The following is a 27186-nucleotide window of genomic DNA, read 5'->3' on the forward strand; positions in this document are numbered from 1 at the left end:
TCTCCCACCCTACTCCCCAAGTTTAAATCCCCGTCTTCCCTCACTACATGTGACATCTGAAGCAGTCCACGAATGTCCCTTCTCTATGCATAATTCTCATTCTGAATTAGATTGTGATATACTAAACAAGAAAGCAAAGATTATATGTACGTATCATTTCTATAAAAAAAATCAATATTCTGGGGAAATTATTCAGTTAGGTATGGCTCTGAATTTGAGATGGCCCAAGACTGAGAAAATTTCCATGCTAACTATTCTTGGAGATTTCAGTGTGCACACTTGTGCTGCTGTGATCCCACTAAAGAACATGTGGTTCCATCATGACTTCTTCCGCATATATTCTTTTCTGCTGTATCGCTTTGCTCAATCTGCCTGGGATTCCAGCTCTTTACGACTTGCCATTACATTTAAAATCATCCTCCACCACCAGCCATTCTCAGTTTCAAAACTCAGATACTGCTCTTCAACCAGCTCACAGGTATCTACCAGGTAGCTACAGCAAGCGTTATCATATAACTATAATTTATGCGAAATTATAATGTATGATTTCCTAGCTATTGTTCCACTATACTGCAAGCCCCTAGAGGAAAAAAAAATGGTGTACTGTTCACTTTGTTTTCTGATGTCCACTTTCCTTACCAATGAAAAGTTTCTCTGAGGGTTTATGAGGGTGAAATACAGTGTTCTGTTGATCTTTGTTTTCTGGCACCCAGCATTCTGATCACAAGGTGGGGCCTCTCAGGATTTCTGACAGAACAGAAAGGACCATGCCCAAGTGTTTCTGAAGGCTCTAGTCTCCTGAAGATGGGACAGAGTCTAAGTAAAAGTGTCCATCTCCGTCAATGTACACTCAACTCCAGAGAACTAGAAGCATCAGATTCATGCAAACTATTGAAGACCCAGGGTCCTGGCTAGTTTTTTTGTTTTGTTTTGTTTTGTTTGCCAACTTAACACAAGCTGGAGTCATCAGAGAGGAAAGAGCCTCAATTAAGAAAATATCTCCATAAGATTCAGCTGTAAGTCATTTTCTCAATTAGTGATCAATACAGGAGGGCCCAGTCTCCTGCACTGTGGATGGTCCCATCCCAGGGCTGGTGGTCCTGCGTTATATATATATAAAAGCAGGCTGAGCAAGCCATGAGCAGCAAGCCAGTAAGCAGCACCCTGGCCTCTGTATCAGTTCCTCCCTCCAAGTTCCTGCCCTGCTTGAGTTCCTGTCCTGATTTTCTTTGTTGATGAACAGCAACGTGGAAGGGTAAACTGAATAAGTCTTTTTCTCTCCAACTTCTTGTTTGGTCGTGGAATTTCATTGCAGCAACAGAAGCCCTATGACACCCAGCACGCATGTTGAGTGACAACCAAGTATTCTGTTCTGTTGCCACGGGAGAGTGGTGATGACGGGAAAGGGTTTATGAAGTGTCTGCTTTTTGTAGATCAAAGACTTTGTTCTTTATACAGGAAAGCTGTGCATGATTTTCCTCATGAAGAGTCAAATTACAATGAATTAAAAAGGACCCAGCTCCAGAGCTGCTGGTTCTAAAGGAGAATTTGTTTGTTTACTTGGATGGGTTTTGTGCATCCAAACTCAACACCATGGTAACCACCAACTGTGGTAGGCTTTGCAATATTTTTCTGAATTCACCCTACTGGCAGGTTTATTTCTGTTTTCTCCGTTTGCTTTAGGCTTGTCATCTGTTTATTTTATCCTAATGTCTTTTCACAGTGAGGTAGGAAATTTGTGATACAAGAGAGAAAGTAACATGTTTACAATAAAAACACTGGTTCAAAGTTGACACATACACGATAATCTTATTTGTGATAAATTCCAGCTCATAGGAAGTTTCAGATACATCAGCACCGGGAAGCTATGACCCATGCATTTTAACTTGAAGTTCTTTTGAAAAAATTCTAAACATCTTTAAAAGAAAACAAAGCCAAGATACCTTTGAAAAATATTTAAGTAAAAGTTGCTCGAAGATATTTTAATGTTTTACCAGAGTTAAAAGAAGAAAAAAAAAGAGAAAGAAAATCATGGAAGGAATAAAACACCACTCCAAAACTGAAGGTGAATTTATATACATCAAAATCCTGGACTCATGGTGCTTTAACAGAATTTTCATAAATTCACTTTCCAACTTCAAGTAAATCCACAAACTATATTTTAACCAAAGGAACAACATAAATCTGGACTTGCAGTCACCATATTTAACAGGGAAAGCTGTACAATCATTCAAAGACTTAAGACTAGAACAGCCCAGGTTTGGCTATGTGATAATTCATACTCCGCCTTCCAGAACACGCTGCACAGTAGTTTTAGCACATGTGGCTGATGCCCTGTCACTGATCTGGGACCTCACTGTTCCACATGCAGAGCCTCAGACTCTAGCCTTGACTCACAATGTCCGTTCTCGGCTTTCCTAAGTGACGCTGGTTCTCAGCCGTGGCTTGTGTTCTTAGTCATCTGTCTACACTGACAAGTGAGGTTTTCTTGTCTGTGTTCGAGGTTCTCTATTGCTGGTCTAGGTTTTGGTCACTGAGGGAGGCTCCCAGTCCCTTAGTTCTCCAACATGAGTATAAGGCTACTTGCCAATTCCCCTCCTCCCAAACGCCTAAGTATTTCCTAAAAGAAAAAAGAAAAACACTACAAGGACTAAGGCATAAACATGCTTCACCAGGTAAGTACAAAGTGAACAAAGGAAGGAAAGTCACATATGCACAGAGCTAAACCCAGGGATGGAGAAGAAACACTCCACCTGGGCAAGGCATCTGCCCAACAAGCAAGCCTTAATACCAAAATTAACCAACACTACTGGAATATAATAAAACGTCCAAAACAATTTTATTGCATGGTTGCGGGGGAGAACCAAGAAAACTCATTTGACATTTGTAAGCTTTAAGGAATCATATTCTCTGCAGTAATGAGGTTGAAAATAACAGCATAACATTTGGTGCCATGAGCATTTGGAGATTCAAGTCGGCTTGCCTAACTTTCTAAGGAATTTTTCAAAAAAACCACCAGTATCTTACCTAATTGCAGAAGTGAGCTAACAAACATAAACTTAAAACATATTCCTACCTAAGATATCCAGGTAATTTTTTAATTGCACAATTTCTTTTCCCCAGATAATTGCTGTAGCTTCCCCAGGTTTTGTAAATCCGGGCAGAGTTGTTAGCTCGTGACAGAGTCCAGGAAGTCGTAGTATGGACTAATGGTATGTTTGTTAAGGTAAGCTGATCATGTGTGTCCTTCCTGTGCACAGAACCTTCCATGGCCAGGCTATGTGTACTCTGTAGGTATGTATGTATAAGGGAAGCAGCAGCTGACCCCATGTAAACTTTCCGTTACGCATGCGCAAAGTCAACACAGAGAACAGCGGACATTATGATCAATGAAAAACCTGCAAGATACATTACCTGCCGCCTCGCGCACTGAACGGCACTACATGGATCCCCAGAGGCCCTCCATCGTTGGGGACTTGTACGAGCTTTACCATATCACTGTGAGACAATGGATGAATGAGGGAGCATGAACATGGACGGTCAACAAAACCAAAACAGAAACAAAACAAAAGCCGCCAAAACACAGACACACACGACAGAAGAGAACCAAACAAAAACCCCACCAGGCGATAGGCATTCAAGTACACACTCAGGAGTGCAGGCATGATGAAGGAGGCAGCACTGAAGGACGCCTACCTGGATGCTAGTCTGGAGACAGCTGAGTTACAAAGGGCACAGAAGGGGTCCTCTTGGACCATACTCTTCTGAGCAATATGACTTCATGATCACTCAGCACCCAAATGTCTAACTTGAGAAGTCTAAGGTTAGCTAAATACAGGCATTGTGGACACATAGCTCATGAGAAGTTACAAAGTGTTCCAATGCATGTCAATTTATCCATTCTCCCGACAACCCAATAAGGTCAAAGTTTTTGCTCCTAGAGGCTGACCGACCAGAGGAGATCGCTAACACCTTCATGGCTCACTCTGATGATCCATCCCTATTCCTAAACTTCAGAGAACTTCAAGGGGTCTATGGAGCATATCCCTCAAATGTACCCACTAAAACCAAATATTCTTCCTGTTTGTTATGATCCTTAAAATTATAAAATGTATTCCAGAAACTAACACAGAGGTGCCTCTGAACAACTAGGCTTGGTGTGATGGCCAGGAACTGATATTATTAAAGTCACTTCTATGAATCTTAATCATTAGTGTTGCCTTGAGATTAATAAAAATTATAGTAGACAAATTTTTAAACTACTTAAGAGATGTTGCTTTCTGGGCAGATTTTTCAACATGTACACACAATTTCAGAGATCTGTATGTATACCGATCAATATTTGGAAATAGGGTTTCAATTAAATAACTATTTTAAGCAATGTGGAAAATCACAAGTGACTACCATTAGGTTTGACAAAGATCATAGTGTAGTTTTTATATAATATGAAATGCCTGATTTTCTAACATATTTCTTATATAAGTAGTTGGTGATAACATGTGTGCTATGACTGCCCCACTTATACAGAGAATAAATGCAATTAGTGAAAGGGACAGTCAACAAAGCAAAACAGAATCACGTTCATAGGTTTAATTGTACAGACTAATTAAAAGTCAGGTGTGGTGATTTATGCCTATAATCACAGAATCCAGGAAGCTGAGGCACGAGGACTGTTATAAATTTGAGACCAAATTAGGCCATCCAGTGAGATCTTTCTCTAAACAAACATATTTGTCCACACAACTAAAATGTTTACTTAAGTAACATTATGTATGCGTCATTTTTTATTCCATTATTTTAAAAAATCCTGTTTTGAAACTGATACTATTTGAACACTGGCATTTCTTCAATGAAGAAACGTATAATTTGAATAGCTTCATTTTATTCTACATTCCATTTAAAAAATGATGGTGTGCCAATCATCTCTTAAATCGAAGTGTCCCAAATGCTGCCCACTTAGCTGTAAACCCATCCTAGCTGGGCCTGCTTGACCCCACTGTGCATGCCTCTAGCAGCCTCCCTTAAAAGCCAAGAAAACGCTGATTATTTCTAAACAGTGTTGTCTTCAAAAGAATAGAGCAGTAGACTGTTCTCCCAGCTCCTGTCTACCAGGGGGGAGTACTGAGAGCAGCTTCCACTGCAAACATGGTAATGACCAACACAGCTCTCATCCTGTGAGGCAGGAATAGCCTAAAGTCATGCCCTGCACGCCGACGCTATGGCACTCATCATCCCACCAAGTATCTTCATAGACCCTGTTTCTCTGACTAAAATGTGCACGCATGTAAGTGTGTGTGTGTGTGAGGGGGGGGTAAGACCAATGAACACTTTATCCAACTAGTATTTAGAATAAGATTAATATGGTTATCTTTTAGCAAACTTGAACGAATGATGAACACACAGACAGATGAAGCAATCTGAAAACAGTTACAGTTTACAGAGCTGTTAACATGACAGACATTTTCCATCAAAAACTCTGTTAATCTAATTTAGTAGTTTTCGCCAAGGCATGAAACCCAGGGCAGGTACACAAGAACCTCCATACCAAAAAAGATGTTGTTGGGGAGAATGAAGCAAGGCAGGCATGACTTTGACCGAAGCACAAACATTCTGCACACCATATGCTTCTGCAACACTTAACTGCGGTCACGATGCTCCACATACACCATACAGACTGAGGCAAAATCCCAGGAACTTACTCGAGAGAAAAGTTGGGCATATTCTCCAAGCCAGTATCAGCGTGTCCAACTGGCTCCACTCGGCTGCTGTCCTCTTCTGTGCCTTCTTCATCCTGTGACAAGAGAAGCGTGCAGGGTTATGACAGAAACTGGACAGCACGATGACCCTGTTAAGAGGTCTTGAGTCTAGGGAGGGGCCCTTGGTTAGTAAGACAGGAATGTCTTCCTAGTAAGCAAGGAGTCAGCATGTCCTAGGAGACACTTCCAGGATAGGACAGAAAACTGAACTGCAATTGATGCAAATTTGTTTATCTCTTTATTTGTATACCATTTCGTGAATGTATGGTTTGGTAGTAATAAAATGCTGCAGTGATGTGATATATTCAGAAGTGAACATCTTTGTATTGGACAGTACAGCCTAAAATACCTTAAAGGCCAGAAGAGGGGGTTCTAATAAACCATGACCATCTACCAAAGACTTCCCCCTCTTTACCAACCCACTCAGCTTGTCAAAGTGAGAATGTAGTAGGGGAAATTCCAAGCCTAAAGTCCTTGCTCCAGGGAGATTTCCCAAAGAGCAACGCTAAGCAACTGAGGCCCTCATGCCTTTCACAGGATCAAAGTCTTTGCTACAAAAACTCTTATCTATTTCGGCGAACACAAGACCCAAGATAAGAGAAAGCAAACACACTCATGTATACGGTCCTTGTACTTGCACACTGCCTTGGAAAATGCACTACTATGTCACAGATACTACTGAGGATGTTGGTATTCCAGAAGATGAAGGTGCAATAAATGTTGCTTGCATAAATAAATGAAATATAACCTACCCAAGAGCATACCTTAGTTTATCATATTGCCTAATGTCTTTTCATTAAGGAGTTCACTAATCAATCCTTACTTGGCTCTTCTAGACTACTTGAAAAATGATGAACATGCCTGATTGTTATCAATGTTCTTAACTAAATCAACATATTTCCAAATACAATGGTTCAGAGGGTCAAGTGTATTTCAACTTGAACTATCTGGCAACAAGAACAGACTGTAAAATCTGTCTAATCAAAGCAAAATTACCCCTCAGCAATCTCTAGAGTTGTTTAGTTATTAAGAATATCTCAATTAATCTACATCTATGATTATAAAATAATTTATATATATATAAAGCTTTATTTTATTTCTCCTTTATTTCTATTTCTTTATTTTTTTATTGCTTGTTTCACAAGAAATTTACTAAATCATTTATTCTGGGAAAGGCAGCCCACAAGGATGACATTAAATTCTATTCCCTTTCCTCCTTCCATATGATGGGATAGGCACATGACCGTGCCTGGCAAATTTCTTATTTTTCCTCACATTTAAGTTGGGGGGGGGGGGAGAAAGAGAGACCAGTTAACAAAATGGTAACAGGACAAATGACACAGAGCACTGAGAAAGGCAGATCATTTCAGCCCTTCCTGTCCTCTCCTAAGAAGGCACGGTTCTAGCTGTGGCACACGACCTGGGAGGGGCAGACGTGCCCACGCATCCTGCATGCCCTATGCTGAGGAGCTGGGTTCTTGAAGATTGATGCTCCGGTGCTTTGAGAGGCTCTAATACGCACTTCTTAGCCATCTATCTCTCTTAAGCACCGGCACATAATACATCTCAAAGGTTAACAGCATCTTGAACCTGCCTAAGAACAGCACTTTGAATGTAAACACGCACGCCCTAAATGATGCTTCTCCATTGGGAGTTGGGGGTGGAGAGATGGCAGGATCGTTTATAAGCCAGATGTAAGGCAAAAAAAAAAAAAAAATGATTGTACAGGTTAAAGACATTTTGTTTTAAGATATATAAATAACTTAAGAACCACCGAAATGTCACGCATCCCCTGCTGAAATTATGTGGTACCAGGATCACAGCCACATAAATGATGCCCTGAATACAGAGACACACCAGGAAGAAGCAATTTGCAGACTATTTCCCTAGAGTAGGTACCCCCAGGCTCTCAAGCATGAAAAAGACTCTAGAGATCTGGGTACGGTGGTCAGTTTGGGCCACAATACTTCTGCAGGCAGATGCCAGTTGCCTAGGGAAGCACGGATTAGCATCTCTAACTTTTTTGCATGGGTCAGCATCAGTTCCTACACCGTTTATTTTGTCTTTTAAAAGCTTGTACACACAGTTACTGTCAGCAAAACTAAATACTGCATCCCACTGTAACCATAATAAAAATAAGTCCTGCTATCATACAATCAGTATTTAAGGATGGCGGTATTAATTTAAGCTAGATGCCAGTAAGGAACGCCCAGGTCAGACACAGAGAATCTCCAGTCCTCTTTGCTATTTAAGAACACAGAGGTTAAAAGCTCAGGCTGAGGGGTTAAAGCACCTGAGGGTGATGCTGAGGGAGGTCTGCTGACTACTTTCTTTGTCTCTATGCCTTCTGCAAAATGGGAACGAGAAAGACATGCTCCTTTCTGGGATGGAGCCCATGACAGCCCATGCCCCAGGGAAGCAAGGCATTGGAACACTGTGTCTGCAAAACTTGGCAACTTACATATGTCATCAAAAGCAAGTACTGGGGATGGCAAGATGGTGAAGTACATGCACAGCTTGTTCAGCGGATCTGAGTTTGGCTCTCAGTACACGCATCTCATGGCTAGACAATCATATATAATTCCAGCTACGGAATTATATCTGAAACCTCTGGCCACGTTAGGCACCCACACTCATGTACATTCCAACACAGGCAAATATATAAAATAACAAAAATAAATCTTAAAAAAACCCCAAAATCCAAGAATTTGACAAAGGAAATACACCTTGACAAATATTTTAAGGTCATTATATACCAATAGAACACACTTAAAATTGTATTTATGTGTGTGAGTGTGTGCTCCCATGAGTTTGTATGTACCGGTTGTGAGCATCCATAAGGATGCTGGGAACTGAACCCAGGTACTCTGCACGGGGAGCAAGCACCTTTAACCATTCAGCAATCGTTCCAGTCACTAATATAATGTATCTTATACAGTAATGGTAAACTGGCCTACTCTCCTTTTAGATTCTGCATGCCTTGCAAAATAGCTTAATATAAACATACTGTCCATTCGATTATATAAAAATTTCACACTTGGGAAACTTGTATAACACCTGATGTTTATTGTGCTTTGCTGAACACACAGGATTTTCATTGTGAAATGCCTCTGGGATGACAAAAATCAAACATATATATGCACACATACAATACCTGGTGGGAGAAGAAAACACTGTGGATTACCAGATAAGGAAATATTCAGAAAGCAAATGCCAACAACTGTGATGACATCATGTAGTTATGACATGCCACGTCTTAGCAAACTGTGGCTTCTGTAATCTTAGCTCAACTGTGGCTTCTGTGATCTTAGCTCCTCCAGAGTTTGTGGGTGAGCCTGCAATACCTTTATGGACTCTGCAGAAGATGCAGGGCTAGGGGAAGACAGACGAAAACCAATCACAACACCAAAGCCAGTTTGCTCCTTACACACAGAGTTCCTATCCAGCTTTCACAAGACAGCAAGCAGAGGGGGACCTGGCAAGCAGAGAACGAAGGACAAAAGGAAAGATTGCCGTGGCTGCAGAATGAGAGATTGTGCCTATGATCAGCGCTCTGTACTGTGCAAATATCCTCAAAACAAATCTGTACAGAGTGGAGGACCCCAGGAACCCATCAGAACCAAAGTGTCCTTAGGTCACATACTACCTGTACAGGTTGGATTTTGTGTGTCAACTTGACGCAAGCTAGAGTCATTGGAGACAAAGGGTTGAAGAAATGCCTCCCTGAGACCCAGATGCAAGGCACTATCTCAACTGGTGATCAATGCGGGTGATGCCACCCCTGGGCTGGTGGTCCTGGGTTCTATAAGAAAGCAGGCTGAGCAAGCCAGTAAACAGCACCTTCCATGGTCTCAGCATCAGTTCCTGCCTCCAGGTTCCTGCCCTGACTTCCTCCAGTGATGAACAACAATGTGGAAGTGTAAGTCAAAGAAACCCTTTCCTCCCCAACTTTGCTGTTTGGTCACAGTGTTTCGCTGCATCAACAGACACTTAACTAAGACAAGACCATTACAGAGAACATGCTAATAAAAGCGTGAGAGTCAAGTGAGCATGTGTAAAGAGTACATTTTCAGATATGCACAGTCTTCTTTAGGACTTCACCCTAGCAAAATCCCAGAAACTCAAACAAAGCAAGGAACTCCTATGGAGTCTCAGATGGAGGTGAAGGAGCAGCTCGCGTTCACCCTGGAGCAGAAGGCTGACGACATCTGGAAAGCAGTCTCAAGGAAAGAAATAGTAACCCACCATGGACAGGGCTGGAAAGACAGCTCAGTGGTTAAGAGCACCAGCTGCTCTTCCAGAGGCCTGGAGTTCAATTTCCAGCAACCACATGGTGGTTCACAACCATCTATAATGAAATCTGTTGTTCTCTTCTGCAATGCAGAGTACTTATACACAAAAATAAATATTTTAAAATAAAAAATAACTTGGGCAAAACCCAGAGTTGCAATCTCTATATTTTATCTCCTTTCTTCATAGTTATGAAAATAACTCATTCAGCATTCTGAGTACTTCCTCTGGAATTATGCCAGGTTCTAGAATCTTTATTCATATGAATAAATGTTTGTTTGTTTATTTATTTAGGTTGTATTTAATCAGCCTGTCTTTTAATAGGGAAAACAGTGAACAGCAGAGCGAGACGTCTGAGGTCAGTTCACACAGAACGGAAAGCACTCTGTGAAGCTTCCTGTGCCCAGCTTCTTGTGAAACATCCGTGTTCTGACGCTCTTGTTAAGCTAGCAACACAGAGGCTAACCTTGGGGTTAGTGCCTCAGAGCACGGCTACACACTTCACCTTTGGGTGAGAAGCACTCAAGCGAGCCATGCAGTAAGAAAAACTAACGTTGTCTAGGTAAATATCATCTAAATGTGAAGAGTTTTAAAAAGCGGTTCCAGCTGTCCTCTATTTGAGCACTAAATATCTTTTGATCTTCTTAGAAGAAAATGTCTGAAGCCCCAAAAGTTAGGCGGATACCACTGCACGATAAATGAGAGTAATGAGAAAAGTTAGGACTGAATCCTGCCTTCATCCGATGCTGTGTATGGAAAGGAGTTTGTGAGAGGACAGGGAAACAACAGCACTTCTTCAACAACTACGTCACAGTGCTCTCTGCATCCAAACAGACTCAATCACCACCTGTCTTCGTACACACAGTATTCCAAGCAACTAGATGTTTTGAAAATAAAAGACCACAATGGTAAAAAGTAACTTATCATTTAAAAAAATTCACTTCACTAAACACTAAAATTTTATTTCTCTCTGCACACTTCCTACCTGCCTATCACCAACTTTTATGCTTAAATGTAAAGAGGAAACAGGTGAGCCTGAGGTTACCACTCAAATTTACAACATGTTCTCTCAAATACTCTTATTACTCTTAACAGAATCAAAAATTTTTAATAATTATGCTATAAAAAATGTCTAAAGTGTTCCTTCTCACACTTTTGACAGTAATTGAATAATTTGCCCAACTCAATGAAAGACGTATTACTTAATAAACTACAGCATCTGAGAGAAAATATTTTATTGGATGTAGACACAATGAATGAAGCTATACTTTTTATTACATTTGATAGATAACTCCAGAGGGGCATGACTGTCAAGTCCTCTGGGAATTGTGACAAATATTCCATAAGGTGTTTGTGTAAGGGGCTTCTATAAGCAAGTATGCAGCTCCCTGACAAACTGGCCAGTTCCCAGGGGAACCAGAGAAAATGTTTGTGACCAGACTTCACAACAGAGTGATAAGATCCTGTCACCCTTCCAAAGAGACAAAAGAAGGAAGTAGGTGATACAAAGTGACCCCATGGCCACTGCTTTCTACAAAAGAGTTTTAGAAGGTGGGAAAGACCAAATCACAACAACATGAAACTAGGCAGGAGCTGGGGGCTGCCAGACCAACATTCCCAAAGGAGAGGCAGAAGGATGGTGGGTTTGCAGCCAGACTGAGCAACAACCACCCTGACTGGGGGATGGGAGAAGCGGGCAGCAGAAATTATTTCATCTTTGTGGTAGGCCATATGCAGCTAAAAAACCCCTCACTTTTCTTAGATTTTCCAATTTAGTGGAATATATTTTAAAGGTTTCTCAAAATAGTTTTCTGAATGTCATTAGCATCTACCATAATGGCTTACTTACTAATTTTATTATCTGGGGAAGGGAGTGTTCCTTCTCCCTCTCTCTCTCTAAAGGTTCTTCAATACACAAAACAAAACAGAACAACAACAACAAAAATCTAATTCAAAAACCCTCTCCACAGACAGGACAAAGTTGTGAGATCCTGTAAAAATGAAACCATCTACTGGAACAAGGTGAGCAGTGGCCTACAATTAACTTTCAATAGCTGACTAGAATAAGACCCACTGGCTTTCTGATGAACACTAATGACAAGTACAATTACTTAGGGATAGCTGGTAACTGTGCATTTTGTAATATGACTAACGATATCTTCTGTTGGCCTTGAGCGCCGATTTATTGGTGGAGGCTGTTTGTTTTGTTTCCGGCTGCTCAGCCCCAAAATAATTACATAGAAATTGTATTAATTAAAACACTGCTTGGACCATTAGCTCTAGCTTCTTATTGGCTAACTTTTACATCTTAATTGAACCCATTTCTATTAATCTGTGTATCGCCACGAGGGTGTTTCTTACCGGCTAAAGTTTCCGCGTGTCTGACTCTGGCAGCGGCTCCATGGTGTCTCCCCAACTCTGCCCTTCTCCTCCCATGCTATAGGCCAAGCCAGTTCTTTATTCATTAACCAATAAAAGCAACACACAGACAGTAGAACCTCCCGCACCTTCTATCAATAGCATCTAATTTTGATTAAGGTAATGCCTAAAAGTATTTGACCACAGGACATAGTGGCACACACCTGTAATCCTAGCACTTGGACAGCAGAGGTAGAAGGACCCCAGGGAATTCCAGGCAGCCTGGACTATGGAGTGAGAACCTGTCTTTAAATAAATTAATTAAATAAATAAGACTTTTATGATGTGGGATTCCCCTCTGTATGCTATGAATATGTTTTCTTGCCAGTGGCTAATAAAGAAGCTGATTTGCTCGATAGCAAGGCAAGAATACAGCCAGGTGAGAAATACAAACAGAGATATAGAAAGTAGGCAGTGTCAAGGAGACACCATGTAGCTGGCAAAGGAGACAGATGACAAAGCATGGACGGTAGGACACAGTCTCATGGCGATGTACAGATGGATAGAAATGGGCTAATTTAAGATGTAAGAGTTAGTTAGGAATATGCCTGAATCATTGGTCAAACAGTGCTGTAATTAATATAGTTTCTGTGTGATTATTCAGGTCTGAGTGGCCAGGAAACGAACAAGCAGTCTTTGCTTACAGAAACATACATATATAGTAAAGAAATCTATATAAAAAATACTATAAAGGTTTTGTTGGAGAGAGCAAGATACACACGGCAAACACCCTATTTACTCAGAGTGTGGATTTCATTTCAAAATGTCAAATTTTCCTTCCTTTAAAGTTCTTTTATCTCCACCACACAGCAAATTTGAAGCTGACCCAGAATATATCACACCATGTCTCAAATAAATAAATAACCTTTAAAAGTAGAAATTTTACAGACTGAGGTTAAAGCAACAAAAAGAAAACAAAATGAAATAGAGGGCTGGGGAGATGGCCCAGCGGGTAAAGAAAAGGCTGCCAGGCTGAGTCCGTGCCCATAACCCACATGGTGATGGAGAGAGACTCCTCCACACATCTTCTGATGTTCACAAGTGTGTCCACATACATACATACTACAGAATACAAATAAAAATCAATAAAATATTTAAATTGGTAACAAAGAATCTTAAGGAAAATATTTACACTAATAAGGGTATCTCCCGAAAACAAAATCTTCAAAATTTAAAAACACGTTTCAATCACAGTGTCAAAGTTACACACACGCGCGTGCTCGCACATACACATACTAATACACACACACACAATCTCCATGTACATATATACAACAAAAACCTTAAAACAACCACAGATAGCATGTACTGCGTACTTGGCAGCCCTCGTTAATGCTGTCATTCTCAACCCCCGTATCCTCCTCAGCACAGCCCTCCACAGTAGCTAGAAAAAATCAGTTCACAGTGTCTTTACAGAGCAGGACTGACTGCAGACCACATGGCAAGCCAGTGGTCATCTGGGCGGAGTGTACTCTGGATGGCTAAGCTGTTTCTGACATTTTCTGCACACTCTATGAGAAACTGCATGGTGGCAGAGGTGAACAACACACCTGCGTGGGAAATCCTGCCTCTGCCCTGCCCTGCCCTATTTACTTCCCTGAGTCCAAATTTCTGCTTTCTTTTCCAGCCTCCCAACTGTCACCCTGTCATACTGATGACCCTGGGCCTTGCCATGCACACTAAAGACAGCACACATCTTTAGCCCTAAATCCTGTTTCTTAATTTGACCACAAGAAACAAAGCTTTAACAATTCCACGATGCGCCTTTAATCCCAGCACTTGGGAGGCAGAGGCAGGCGGATCTCTGTGAGTTCGAGACCAGCCTGGCTACAAGAGCTAGTTCCAGGACAGGCTCCAAAACCACAGAGAAACCCTGTCTCGAAAAACCAAAAAAAAAAAAAAAAACAAACAAACAAACAAAAAAAATTCCACCATGTTCTGACAGGGATGAAATTGTGGAAATCACCACATGGGAAAGAGAGAGAGCCCATTCTCTCAGCCTTGGAGGAGAGCTGCAGACACCACAGATGTTGGTTAAGCCTCACAGTGATAAGCAAGTCTTATCTGAGGTTGGAGAACTGCATTTAAGTTCTTCAGTTTCACCAGGCTTTTCCATCATTTCCTACTTGTGGATGTGACCCAGCATCATCAAGGAGTAAACATGACCCATGGAGAAGGGCTAGTGTCAGGAGGAAGACTTGTGAGAAAATAAAATTTATGATGGAAAAAAATTAAGTTCTGAACATATATTTATTTTTATATAAAGTGGGAATTTCTATTAACTTGTCTTTGAGGGGTTTCACTTTAAGAAAGCAGTCAATAATGACCAGAAGGAGTAGTCCAGGAAGTGTTCTGGAGCATCGTGGCAGGACTGCAAGGGACTTTTCCTATACCTTGTAGCATATGTATCCCCATGATTGAAGGATTTGCTGTTACAATACACAATAGTTACACAAGTCTCTTTTCACACACAGACATGGCTGCCCTGTAATTTCTCAGGAGGGCAACTTTGTTAAGAATCAAAGTCTCAGAAAGTAAGCAGGGCATGGGAGGATGGTTCCTGGCACTGTCTTAGTGACCAAGAGACACAAGTTGACTAGGAAGGGGCATTGGTGGAGTGAACGCTACTATCAGAGATCTGTACAAGATAGGGAGAGGTGGTGATGGGAGCTATTGCTGTGCCAGCCCCCAACATACTAGCTGTTTCTTTTTTCCTTCTTCTTCCTCCTCCTCCTCCTTCCTCTTCCTCCTTTTCCTTCCTAAGTCCAGGCTCAAGAGAGTCTACAGTGGCCAACACTTACAAGTGGCTAGAGACCGTTCATGTGATATTTTGGCAAAGAATGTGGCTGCTTTCAGCTCTAGTCCCAAGAATTTGCCTGAGGCTAAATTAAAAAGTAACGGACTAGGAATTTCTTTGGTGGTGGAGATATTGACTCTACCATGCGGTTAATAATCGCGTTCGTGCTGGTCTACAATGCAGAAGAGCAAGCGAGGCAGAACAAAATACACACTTTACAGTCTGAAGAGAAAAAGAGCACCAGGAAATTTAATGTTGCAGCCAAGCCTGGTGATGAAGGAGAAGAGGAGACTAAGGTCTGACCTGCAGTGGAATACAGGCAAGGCTGCCCTTGGGGCTTTCCCAGTGTGCTCTTGGCTTCCTGCTTGTGCCCTATGATGTGAGCTCTCAGCTTGCTGTTACAGTCACATGCCTGGCTGCCTCAAACTTCTCTGCATGTTGGTGATAGCCTCTTATCCCAGTGACCCATAAGCACCAATAACATCCTTCCTTCTAAAAGGAGCTTCGGCCAAGACGTTTCATCACAGCAATAAAAAGGAACTAAGACAGGTCCTCATCAAATAAATTAGACAACCGAAGAAACTACAAATGAAAAGAATGGAACACGAATGGAGGGAAGTAAGAAGCAACAGGCTTTCTAAGGGAGATGCAGTCCCAACAGTTATCTCCTGACAGCAAGCATGCTCTGGTCATTACTAATTATGAAGGTGCCGTTAGGAAACACTAAGAGAAACATTTCCTTCCAGAAGTCCTACATTTCATTATTTTAAGTTGTTAGTCATCCAACAAAGAGCCACGCTCGGGTCCTAGAACAAAATCCTCCTGCAAACATACACTCAGACATACACGGAGTTACCACTCTCCGCTACAGTGTGATCATTTCACAAGTGAATGGTACCCACTGATTTACACTGAAAACTAGTAAAGAGATGAAGGAGATGGAAATGAAACTGAAGCGAGCCTCTCCTCTCATTGTTCTAGTTGAATTAAATGTAACAAAGGCTAGAAGTGAGAGTTCCCAGAGAGCTATACTATCTCTAATCAAACAGGAACTATGTTGTTTGTTGCCAGAATGTAGCAATGATTGAAGTGAAGGCTTCACTTTAAAGTGTGATTTCAAAACTTAATATTAGTAAGCTTCCATGGTTACGTGGTTCATAATTCCCAGAATATGATACAAATGTCAAGCTAAATACAATAACTATTAACTCTGCTGTGCTTGCCGTGGCTGGTCCATATGGTGGATATGCCTAGGCTCGGCGTGCAGGAAGGCTCGTGCCTCACTCACTCATTTATAAAGAGAGTAACGGCATTGCTTCGTTGAGCTTGTATGAGGTTAAAGGGAGTAATTAACACGAGGTTCTGAGAACATTGCCTTGTAACTATTAGATGCTAAGTAAGCTAAAACTGCCTTCTAAATACATGAGGATGAAAAATGAACTTGTAACAAGTGAATGCCCTCCAACCTTTGTGGAACACACTGGAGTAACAGCAGCTAACACACATGAAGCTGTCCAAGGAGACATACTGGTACAATGCCATTTTTATTGTTATCATGAAAAGACATAGCTTCTGTTTTCCAATATGTATTGCCATTCAAATCTAGTGTTTGAAATCATATACTTCTTTGTGGTTTGCAGGTTAACAATAAAGTATGTTTTCTATAATATAAAATTTTATTAGCACCTTTATAAAACTTTTAGATAATTTTATAACTTTGGTAATTTCTAATTTATTATAATAGGCAATCATCAATCAACAAGTCATTTGCTGAAGGACGGATTTCCCTTGTATACCGCTGACCAATAAGCCTAGGGCTTGGACATACTTGACAAAAGCTCTCCTGCTGAACTAAACTCCAGGCTAGTCACAAGACATTATATTTACAGTAATTAAAGGATTATTCATCAATAAAAACATTTAAATATTTAAGACTAATATCCTGGGAGGACATCTATAAAAGACTTTCAAATAAGTGAGAATTTGTATTAGGGAGGTTTCCTGCATGGTGAGCAGACAGCTAAGACAGCCATCCTAACAGAGGAAGGACTTGTGGTGAACAGTTTGGCAAGAAGGGTGGCTGTGTGTTGTAATAGGGGCGGCAGGGCTGCGTCCCCGGCACCCAACCGCCCGCATGGCTAGCTTATGCCCCGAAATAATTACACGGAAACTGTATTCTTTTAATCACTGCCTGGCCCATTAGCTACAGCCTCTTATTGGCTAGCTCTTACATATTGATCTAACCCATTTCTAATATTTTGTGTAGTACCACGAGCTGGCTTACCAGGGAGAATCTTAACCTGCGTCTGTCTGGAGTGGGAGAATCATGGCGACTCCTTACTCGGCTTCCTTCTCCCAGCATCCTGTCTGTTTACTCCACCCACCTAAGGGCTGGCCTATAAATGGGCCTAGGCAGTTTCTTTATTATTTAACCAATGACCTTCCTCCATCATTTCCCCTTTTTCTGTTTAAACAAAAAAGAAAGGATTTCACTTTAACATAGTAAGATTACATATAGCAAAACAGTTATCAAGCAAGAATTACAGTTACAATATTTATATCTATTTTATCTCTTATCATAACTAAGGAAAACTATAACTATCTATCCATTCTTCAACTCCATCAAAGACTCCAGAAGGATATAATATTACTTAAGTAAACAAGAAATCCAAAACTCTAGAAATGACAGAAACATTTCGCTGCCTGGACAGTCACCCAAAGTTCTTCTGTACCGTTGGGGCATCCATCTTCGGCCTACAGGCCCATAGTTTTCAGCAGACATTTCCATGAAGCAGGAAATTCCAAAGACAGTTCAGTCACTTTTTGCTGTGTCCTGCAGAATGTCTTGCAGACTCTTTCATGAGTCAGGAACCCCGAAAATCCATCTCACCTTTAGGCAAGTTCAGCAGTCCTCTTTCTGCGGGTTCTCTGTGTCCAGTTTATGCAACAGTCCAGGCAAGAGCAGTTTCTTGCCCAAATGGCTATCAAACTCCATAAGGAGCCTCTTCGATGCCCATCTTCCTCTTGAAGTAGATTGGTGCTGCCAGGAGCAGATGTGTCTCATTGTCATGAAAAACCCTAAGTTATTAAAACATTAAATGCCATATTCTGCAGTCTTTGAAAGATATGAAGAATGCCTATCTAGCTGAAATATATCTATGCACATCTAGAAAATCTAACTAACATGACTAAAAGCTTGACAATTATTGATGATTATCCATTAACAACCTATATACATTACATTTTTAAATGAACTATACAATCACAATACCTTAATCAAGATTAGAAATATGCATATACATATAACAAAATTGACCTTCAAATCCACACCAAAGCAAATTATTCATATCTATATCATATCCCCCTTTAAATGTAAAAGAACATTTATAAACAATATTTGGGAATATGGGCGCAGTTATTTCTCTCCAAACTGCTTCCTGCTGAATGGGGGCGTCGTTAACTAGGTCTTTCATGGTATAACCTGTGTGCCAGGGTCATCTCAGTTGGCAGTTGAGTGAAGTAATTTTTTGAGGGTGTTCACAGCAACCTTTCAGGAGGGCGTGGTCTATCATACCATATTGGGATAGAAGAAATCCACAGGGTCGCATCCTCTGTGAAAACAAAAGAAGACCCTCTCCAAAGCATCATATCCTTAGACCCATATTCTGAAATCATAATACCCTTATATCCATTCTGGTTTAGCTTGGCAGCCCATATAATGAAATGTCTCTCTGCATTTAGCTCCTTTACAGTCAAAAATTTTAAAGAAAACACAATAATACAAAGTATCCAGACTCTCTGTGAATTTTCCATTTTTACGTGGCTTATTTTTCATTTCTTTTAATCTATAACTATCTGTACTCTGTCTCTTTAAAGACTTTACCCTTTTTTTAAAACATTAACTTTATTCTTTATATATATTTTTTTCTCTCTCTGAAGCCTACGTACATTCATCCAACAGTGTCTGAATCAGTTCTATTGTGAATCTGTAATTTTTTTTTTAATATCCAGGAGCACTTTGTTTTGTGCTTTTAAATCGCTAAGCGCTTAAGAATCTAAGCTGTGACATTCCTAGGTCAAAAACAGGTACTGCCTGCTTGCCCCGCCCAGTCCAACATGGCGGAGCCGCTCGTGCCTCTGATCCTTGCACTTTGCACCAGTAGCATGGTGGAGCTGTTTGTGCCTCTGAGCCGCAGCACAAAATGACTTCCTTTTAGGCACACAGTGAGTCTAGTTGCCATCAAACAAATCGTAGCAATTTACTCCAAATGCTCCATTCAAAAGTTCTGTCTCCAGCAGGAGCCAAACAGAGATCGCAATGGCGGCACAGCCCAGAAAGCCGGCATTTTAAAACAGCCAGTTTTTTCCTGCTGTTGAGTCAGGACAATTTCTTTGCGGCACGCAACCCAGAAACAGCAAAAAGCTGTCTTAAATTTTCTCTCTCTCTCCTTTTCAAGCCCTCTCAGGTTTTACGTGGAGTTCATTAGCACGATGGGTGCCACTCTGTTGTAATAGGGGCGGCAGGGCTGCGTCCCCGGCACCCAACCGCCCGCATGGCTAGCTTATGCCCCGAAATAATTACACGGAAACTGTATTCTTTTAATCACTGCCTGGCCCATTAGCTACAGCCTCTTATTGGCTAGCTCTTACATATTGATCTAACCCATTTCTAATATTTTGTGTAGTACCACGAGCTGGCTTACCAGGGAGAATCTTAACCTGCGTCTGTCTGGAGTGGGAGAATCATGGCGACTCCTTACTCGGCTTCCTTCTCCCAGCATCCTGTCTGTTTACTCCACCCACCTAAGGGCTGGCCTATAAATGGGCCTAGGCAGTTTCTTTATTATTTAACCAATGACCTTCCTCCATCAGCTGTGGCTTTTGAGACATCATGGCATGGGACAGAACAGGAAGTAAGGATGCTCACCCCAGAGTAGCCATGAGTGTTGGGAGCAGTGAGACCCCAGATCCTGAATTTCTTGTAATCCCCTGATCTGAGTGCCTACAGCTGCTCTGAGCACAAAACCTTCAGGAGTTCCTGATGGCAGGAGAGTGGTTTCTGGTGGATTTGGCTGGGGCGTGGCTATCTCTATATAATCTGCCCCTGAACACAATAAAGAGGGCATTCTTGGGGAATTCAAGGATAACCCGTGTCGCTGTCTCTCTGTATATGTGTGTCTGTGTATTTTAACCTCCAGCCCCCTTGCTCGAAGCTCACGAACTGGGTGCCAGCGCACAGAGTGCAGACATGGGGGCGCAATGTGCAGCATATGAGGTAAAGGAAAAGAGAGGGTGGGCTGGGCCCTATTATCCACATCATAGAAATGTAGTCAATACTTCCTTCTCCCCGCTTCCCTTTTAACTCCCACACAAACAGCACCAGGGACCAAGCCTGAGAAAAGGGCCTTAGGGAATACTCCAGATAAGAATTACAGCGTCCTTTCTAGTTATTCAGTGACAAGTCACTCCTAGAAGGGTCAAGTCCACCAGTGTCTACCGGCTTCATAGCAAATCATACTGCTCCACACTCATCTTCCGGCCTCCTGCATGTTTGTGTGCCCTGAGAACAGAGGTTTGGATTGTCTGGGTCAACACTTGTTTTATAGGTTACCTATTCAGCTGGCCAAATGTTTCCTTAATGAATTATATAAAGATGTTTCTGGGTAAGATATCAGCTTTTAAATGATTAAGCTGAGGAAAAGAAGACTCTCCCTAGCATGGTTGGAACCAATAGAGTCAAAAAGCTGAGTAAGAGGGAACGTGTTTTGCTCATTCTGGGAAATGAGACGCACTGGTCTCGCCTCGGTTTTGGACTGAACTGTTTAGGTTCTTGATCTTGTAGTCATGGGAGGCAATTTAAACAAATAGCCGAGGGTCAGGGGTGGGCTCCAATTCCATGGATGTCTGGGGAATCTGCGAACTCTATAACCACGCCAGGAAATTGCTTAAAAGAAGCCTTCCTCTTGGGGTGCACAGCTCCATCATCCAGTGTGTGCTTAGCAACTTAGCATGAGAAACCCCAGGCTCCACTACCAGACAGGCGGGGAGGGAACTGCTGTGGAAGGTATTGGGGTATTTCCCCAAGACTACAAAACCACGTATATGAAAGGATCATAATTCCCTCTACAGATTCATCTCTTTATCTCATTTATATTGAATTTACATTTTTATGAGTCTTAGTGAATTTGTGATATTACCTCTTTAGGTGTAATAAAGATTGCACCAATTTATGATATTTTCATTCTATATAAAATGAAAGTGTTGCTATTAAAGGGTCACACTTTTTAAAACAACTGAGCTGTGGCTGTATTTCAGTGACGGGGCACCACCCTAAGCCTGCCCTTAGCCTTGCGCTCCATCCCTGACTGCAAAAAACATAAAGGCAAAAATAACTTCATGCCTGTATTTAATAATGTCTTCCGCCTCTAGCTGGGACCCACAGTTGGTCCCCTGACACCTTCCCTCAACTAAAGCTCCCATAGTGTCTGCTCCAGAAGAGGGATTTCCAAACTAAGAACGGGGGTCTGGTGTCAACACTGTTCAAGAGGACACATCCAGAAGGTCCAATTCGCCACAATCGTCTATCCCTAAAATTTCTTACATCAGAAAAGTCTTGAGAATGGGAAATCACTTTATTATTTCATAGCCATCTCAGTTGCTTTTGATTACACAATTGGTCCAATTATGTTGTTGCTTTCGGTTTCCTCGGGCTATCCCTGGGGGTACAATTAAGTCCAAATTTACGATCCCTACCTGGACCAAACATCTTTAGCTCATATCATATATAATTTTTTCTTATTGGTATATCCCAGAAGAGAGGTCTTCATAAAAGAACCTCACTGCAATTTTTAATAGGAATTGATTAAATAAAATATACCGGGCAATTAAGAAACACAAAATACAGCAGATATCATTTAAAAGCTTTGACATAAGTATTTAGTTAGGTCCCAAGCAATGACCAGAATTGCTTTACTCTGGATGTGGATTTCTGATCGTTTGCCAGATTAACAGACTAGGTGAGCTGGGCTGAGAGCAACAGGAAAAGATGTCCTGTGGTGCTTGACAAGTGAAAAACACTTAAAATACAAGACGATATGATTATTTTTTTAAAGGGGGGGGCAGGATATGGATGCTCCTCCTAGCATGGACACATGCAGCCATGTCCGGGATACAAAGAGGAAGCCCAGGGTAACAACTGTACCCAGAAGAAGGTCAGCTTCTTCCCCAGCTGCACAGCTTCCTGTGTAGTCAGCCCCGCTCTGTTACACAGATGAGCCGTGCAAGGTTCCGAGCTGCCTTGTTTTCAGTAATTTGAGAAATCTCTACAATATCAAATACTCTTTGTCTTCCGACCCCAGAACCTTACCCTTTTTTTCCCTGGTAGTCCTTGGAAGTAGATGCACTAGCGGCTCCCAGCAAGCTGAACATCCTCGGACATTTCTGCTCCTCATTGGGAATCTGTAATTTTGGCTCTATTTCCTATCATTTGAAAAATTGCTTCTTTATAGGAAAGAATCTGAGAGGTGGACAGAGGTTTATAACTACAATTTAAAAAAAAAACTGATTTGGCCATTCCTTTCCTAATATGTATTTAGGCAAATGTTTCTACATGCTATCCTCTAGACTTAAAATTGAAAATCCAGAGACACAGAGTGAAATCCACTTTCAGAAAAGCTTCAATTCATTTAGCAGACTAATATCAATCTCACCCAGCGATGAACCCGGTAACCTACATTGGAACCTGACTGCAAGATGTATTGGTGCAGTAGTGACATAGATGTTAGGGTGGAAACCAACCACATCTTGTTTGGCTTGAAAGCCATCTCCATGAGAGAATCCATGCTGAACGCTATTAATTAGGTCAACAACCTGAGAGTTGGTCATGGGCCCTAGAGGAAAACCTACGACTGTTATTTTGATAAAGGAACACAGCAATAAAACAACTCCTAGTGACACCGCATTACTCCACCCTCATCAGAGAAACTTTTCTTTAGTGTTAGAAAGAAATTAATACTAAAAACCATGCGTGGACAATGTGCAGAGAGAGACCTCAGATCACTCAACTCTCAATGGAGTATCTTCATCAAACCTCACCCCTGGAGACCCAGAGATCTACTCAGAAAAGGAGGTTGAAAGATTATAAAAGCCAGAGATGATGGTCTGGCAAGCCCACTGCTGGATGAATGCATAATCAAAGAGAATCAGCATGTGGGAGAAAGAGCTTGCCCTCAAGATTCTGGAAGCCCCACCAGGGCCCAGCCAGGGGTGAAAACAGAAAATTCACTACATTAGAATGTACCTGGTCATCTGTAACAGAAGTCTGGCTGTCACTGGCAACAACACGGGTGAGCCTAGAGAACAGGATAAAATGGGCCACACAAAGACGGGAAAGTCATCTCTCAGCAACTGCACACGCTAAGAATGTAGAGAAACTATACAGGGATGGGGAAGCCACAGGAGTCAAAAGGAAGAACAGATCAGACTTCTTGTATAGCACAGCCAAAGTCGATGACAAATTAGAGTCTTAAAAACTGCAAAGACAATAAATGTAAAGGTTTTCAGGACAAAGGAGAAGAAAAGCAATACACATCAACTCAGCTGTATGTATATTCTCAACCAATGTTGTGTACATACCTATAAAATATTAATCTGTTCATTTAACAAATTAGAAAGAAATGGCAATTCTTTTAAGATTAACTGAAAATAATTCTAAATAGAGCACCAAGATTCACAAAGGCACAAAGAAAGCAGAACTGAATTCTGGGTTGGAGGAGACCACACATGCCATGGTTTTACCATTATCAAAATGGGCTTTATTAGAACTTGACTTTTAAGATGGCAATTTAAATTACATACCAATTTACTCCAGTTTTCCAGACCACCTTAAAAACAACAGTGATGTTTTTCAATTCACAAAAGGGAGCTGAACTAGGAAGCTGTGGTCCAGCTTTTGCCTTCTTTCTCACAGCAAGTTCCCGAGTGGTACTATGACAGCAACACAGATGACCCAAGAGCGAAGAACAGTCCTTGGGTTCCCTGAATAGAGGTCTATGTTTGCAAGAGTTTCCTTGAATTAAATTGTGGCTCACAGATTAATGTTCTACCTAGCCACAGATAAAAAAGCTACAGGGGAAGGTGCAGATAGACAAGCATCTGTCAGTCACCACACAGGGCAAGGAACACAGTGGAGTTACCATCTCTACCACATTTTGTAGCAAACAAACATCCAGAGTTTCTTAGCCTGAACAGACTTCAGTGTTAGGGTCCCTCAGGATAAAAATCAAGACCAATGTGATTTCCTATAGGCACAATAATCTGTTGGAAGAAACAGACAAGATGGATTCTAGTAACACGAAACCACTTAGGTCAGGAGAAAATAGCAGGGGCTTTGAAAGAGTCCAGAAGGAACTAATCAAATATAAAACATGATGAAATTTGACCTATTATTGTGAGTAATCAATGTTCTAAATTTAAAATTTGAACAAACAGCCCTATCGACTGAGCATTGGGGCGACCATTTATCTACCATTAAGAATGAAACAAATCACCACCCTCTATTTCTTAGCAGTCCAAGTTTCAGAATCCCCGTGATCTCCCCAGCCCTCCAGAACCCTCAGCATCACCTCCAGACCCACTGGAATTGCTGGGAGCCATTTTCAGTGTCTCCTTGGAAACTCCCAGCTGCTTTATGGCAAAGACCTTCACCCCCTAGGACCAACTACTGCTTCTCTTCACACACGTGCACCAGGCCTGCACTGGGGCATGGCTTCTCATCTGCCTTGATTGTTCACTCTTTACCCTGTTTTTTGTCTGTTCTCAAATTCCCTTTCAACACACTCACTGGTGAAAGGAATACTCACTTAACACCAAGTGGATTCAGTCCTGTCTTTCACCAACCTGTCTCCTGTCAAATATCTACACTTCACAGTCTAAACGCTACCCTCCCCACAGCCCCTCATCATCCCAGAACCTCGTGGCACCCTAGAATATTTACAACAAAAGTTCTGCCTATTCTAATGCTTGTCTGCCTTGACTCGGTCCCTTCTGGATCATCTCTCTCCAGGGTAGCCAGGTGAAACTGAGTATCACTTGCTTATCCCAGGGTTTGGCAACTCTGTCCGACTATAAAACCCTCCATCAAAGGAATAAGGGTTCCAGCCCTCCGATACCCATGTGAGGAGTCTGAGACCAAACAGAATTGTTTTCTTGGTATTAATCACCCATATCAGAGGGAAAAGAATATTTAATTGAATGAAAACAAAATAGCAAACTGAATATATTTACTTAGAATATTTTCATCTGGTCTGGGAATCGAATGCAGCAGGTTGAGTGCTGTAGACAGGTGGGCCTCTGGCTGCCTCTCTTCCAGGGCAGGCAGGTTTATATTTATTTGTATACTTGCACAACCTCTAGCTGTGGCTGCCCTATCTGCCATCCAGGCTCATCCTTCTTTTGAAGTTCTTACCCTAGCTTGAGTCCAGCAGCAGCATCCTGGGACTGAAACCCAGTTCTCCCAGGAGCAGTGACAGACTCTACACTCAAACTACTTGGGTTTCAAAATACAAGTGAAATGAATTTTCTGCTTAAAATTCCTAATGATGCCACTGTTTCTGGAGCCAGGGACTGTGACTTCTCGGAACAGCACGAGTGCCTGTCTTCTGGGTTGTAAGGAAGCCTGCCTCTCCTCTTCCTGCTCCACAGTCTCTAGCCAGGCTCTTCACTGCTTCTCTCCACCATTCTACATTTCTATCAAAGTCCTCCAAGTTTCCCAAGCTCGCTTTGATTTTGTATCTAGAGAACATGGTTACACAAAGCTGGTTAGTTTCTGTGGGGCTCCCTCCAATTTAAAACACCCTACAGACAGTTCTTGCTCCGCTACACCACAAGAATTGTTTGAGTTTTAAAAATTACGGGCTCTATATTCATTTCCTAGTTCTCTGTCCCAATGGAGAACATTCTGGGGGACACAGAAGTCTTCTTCCATTCAGTGAAGGGTTTCAAGGGTTTCATCAGTACTTTCAGTAATTAATTTAAACTTCTACGTAAACGAGTTTTCTGTCTTTTCACTTGTAAATGAAAGTATTTGGAATTCAAGCAGTTTGTGGGGTAAAGGTTCATTTGTTTTCATTAAGACAGAATTTCATATCCAGCTCAGGCCAGCCTGGAAACTTGGAGTACAAAGCAGTGAGCTCAATCATCAGTACCACTGGGTGCCCCTGTGCATTCTGAAGGCCCTGGAAGTGGGAACTGAAAGATTCAAAGTTAAAGTTATCCCAGGACCATACCTGGTTTCTAAATAATAAGAGTAATAGATTTCTGCCTAAAGTCTAATTATTTCTGTCTAAATGATGAAGGAACCAACTTTCAGAGTGGCCGCTGTCCCTGTTGGTGCTGATGGTTGGTGTCAGCTGTTTTCCACGACCCGGTTTCTGTGGAGCTGCTCAACACACATCAGCATCTATGTGGAGTGACTTCCTCACCCAGGAAGTTAGGAGTTGACACTTCCCAGTGTTTGCTCAGCATGGAATTCCGATTGCTATACTTCTCTTATTTCTTTAGATTTTCCCATGTGTTCTGTGGTTCTAATTGATTTTCTTTCTCTGTGTGTTTACTTTGTCACCAACACTGCAGTTTTGCTCTTCCGTGTGTGCACATCTTTCCACTTGCATAGCACCTGCTCCTATTTTAGCCTTATTTCTTCTCACCGCGCTGATGTAAATGTCTTACTCCACCATCTGCTCCTGTAAAGTCATTTCCACATACTCTTAGTTGATTAATCTTCAAAGCCGCCTCTCATACTGCCTCACAGAAGATTAAGTGTGAAGAAACTGTTCTCCTGCTCTAAGATTCAACTCAATCTGCCCGCTTTCCAGCTCTCATCGGCCCCTGTGACCCAATGCTGTGCCATTAGCACCGAAGCACGTC

General features: G+C 41.6%; 1 protein-coding gene across 16 annotated transcripts in view; it reads right to left on the reverse strand.

Moving 5' to 3' along the window:
• Pard3 (par-3 family cell polarity regulator) overlaps nt 1-27186 on the reverse strand; it is a 490400-nt gene that overhangs the window by 219639 nt on the left and 243575 nt on the right. For 15 of the 16 annotated variants that reach the window (XM_057753424.1, XM_057753429.1, XM_057753430.1 and 12 more), the window contains 2 exons: nt 5700-5791; nt 3415-3498 (listed from right to left, as the gene is read on the reverse strand). In XM_057753424.1, the coding sequence (XP_057609407.1) occupies nt 3415-3498; nt 5700-5791 (176 nt within the window). The remainder of the gene's footprint in view (nt 1-3414; nt 3499-5699; nt 5792-27186) is intronic. The other variant, XM_057753421.1, reaches the window with a different exon arrangement.

This window comes from Chionomys nivalis, chromosome 21, assembly GCF_950005125.1.
Source record: "Chionomys nivalis chromosome 21, mChiNiv1.1, whole genome shotgun sequence".
NCBI classification, from domain to species: domain Eukaryota; kingdom Metazoa; phylum Chordata; class Mammalia; order Rodentia; family Cricetidae; genus Chionomys; species Chionomys nivalis.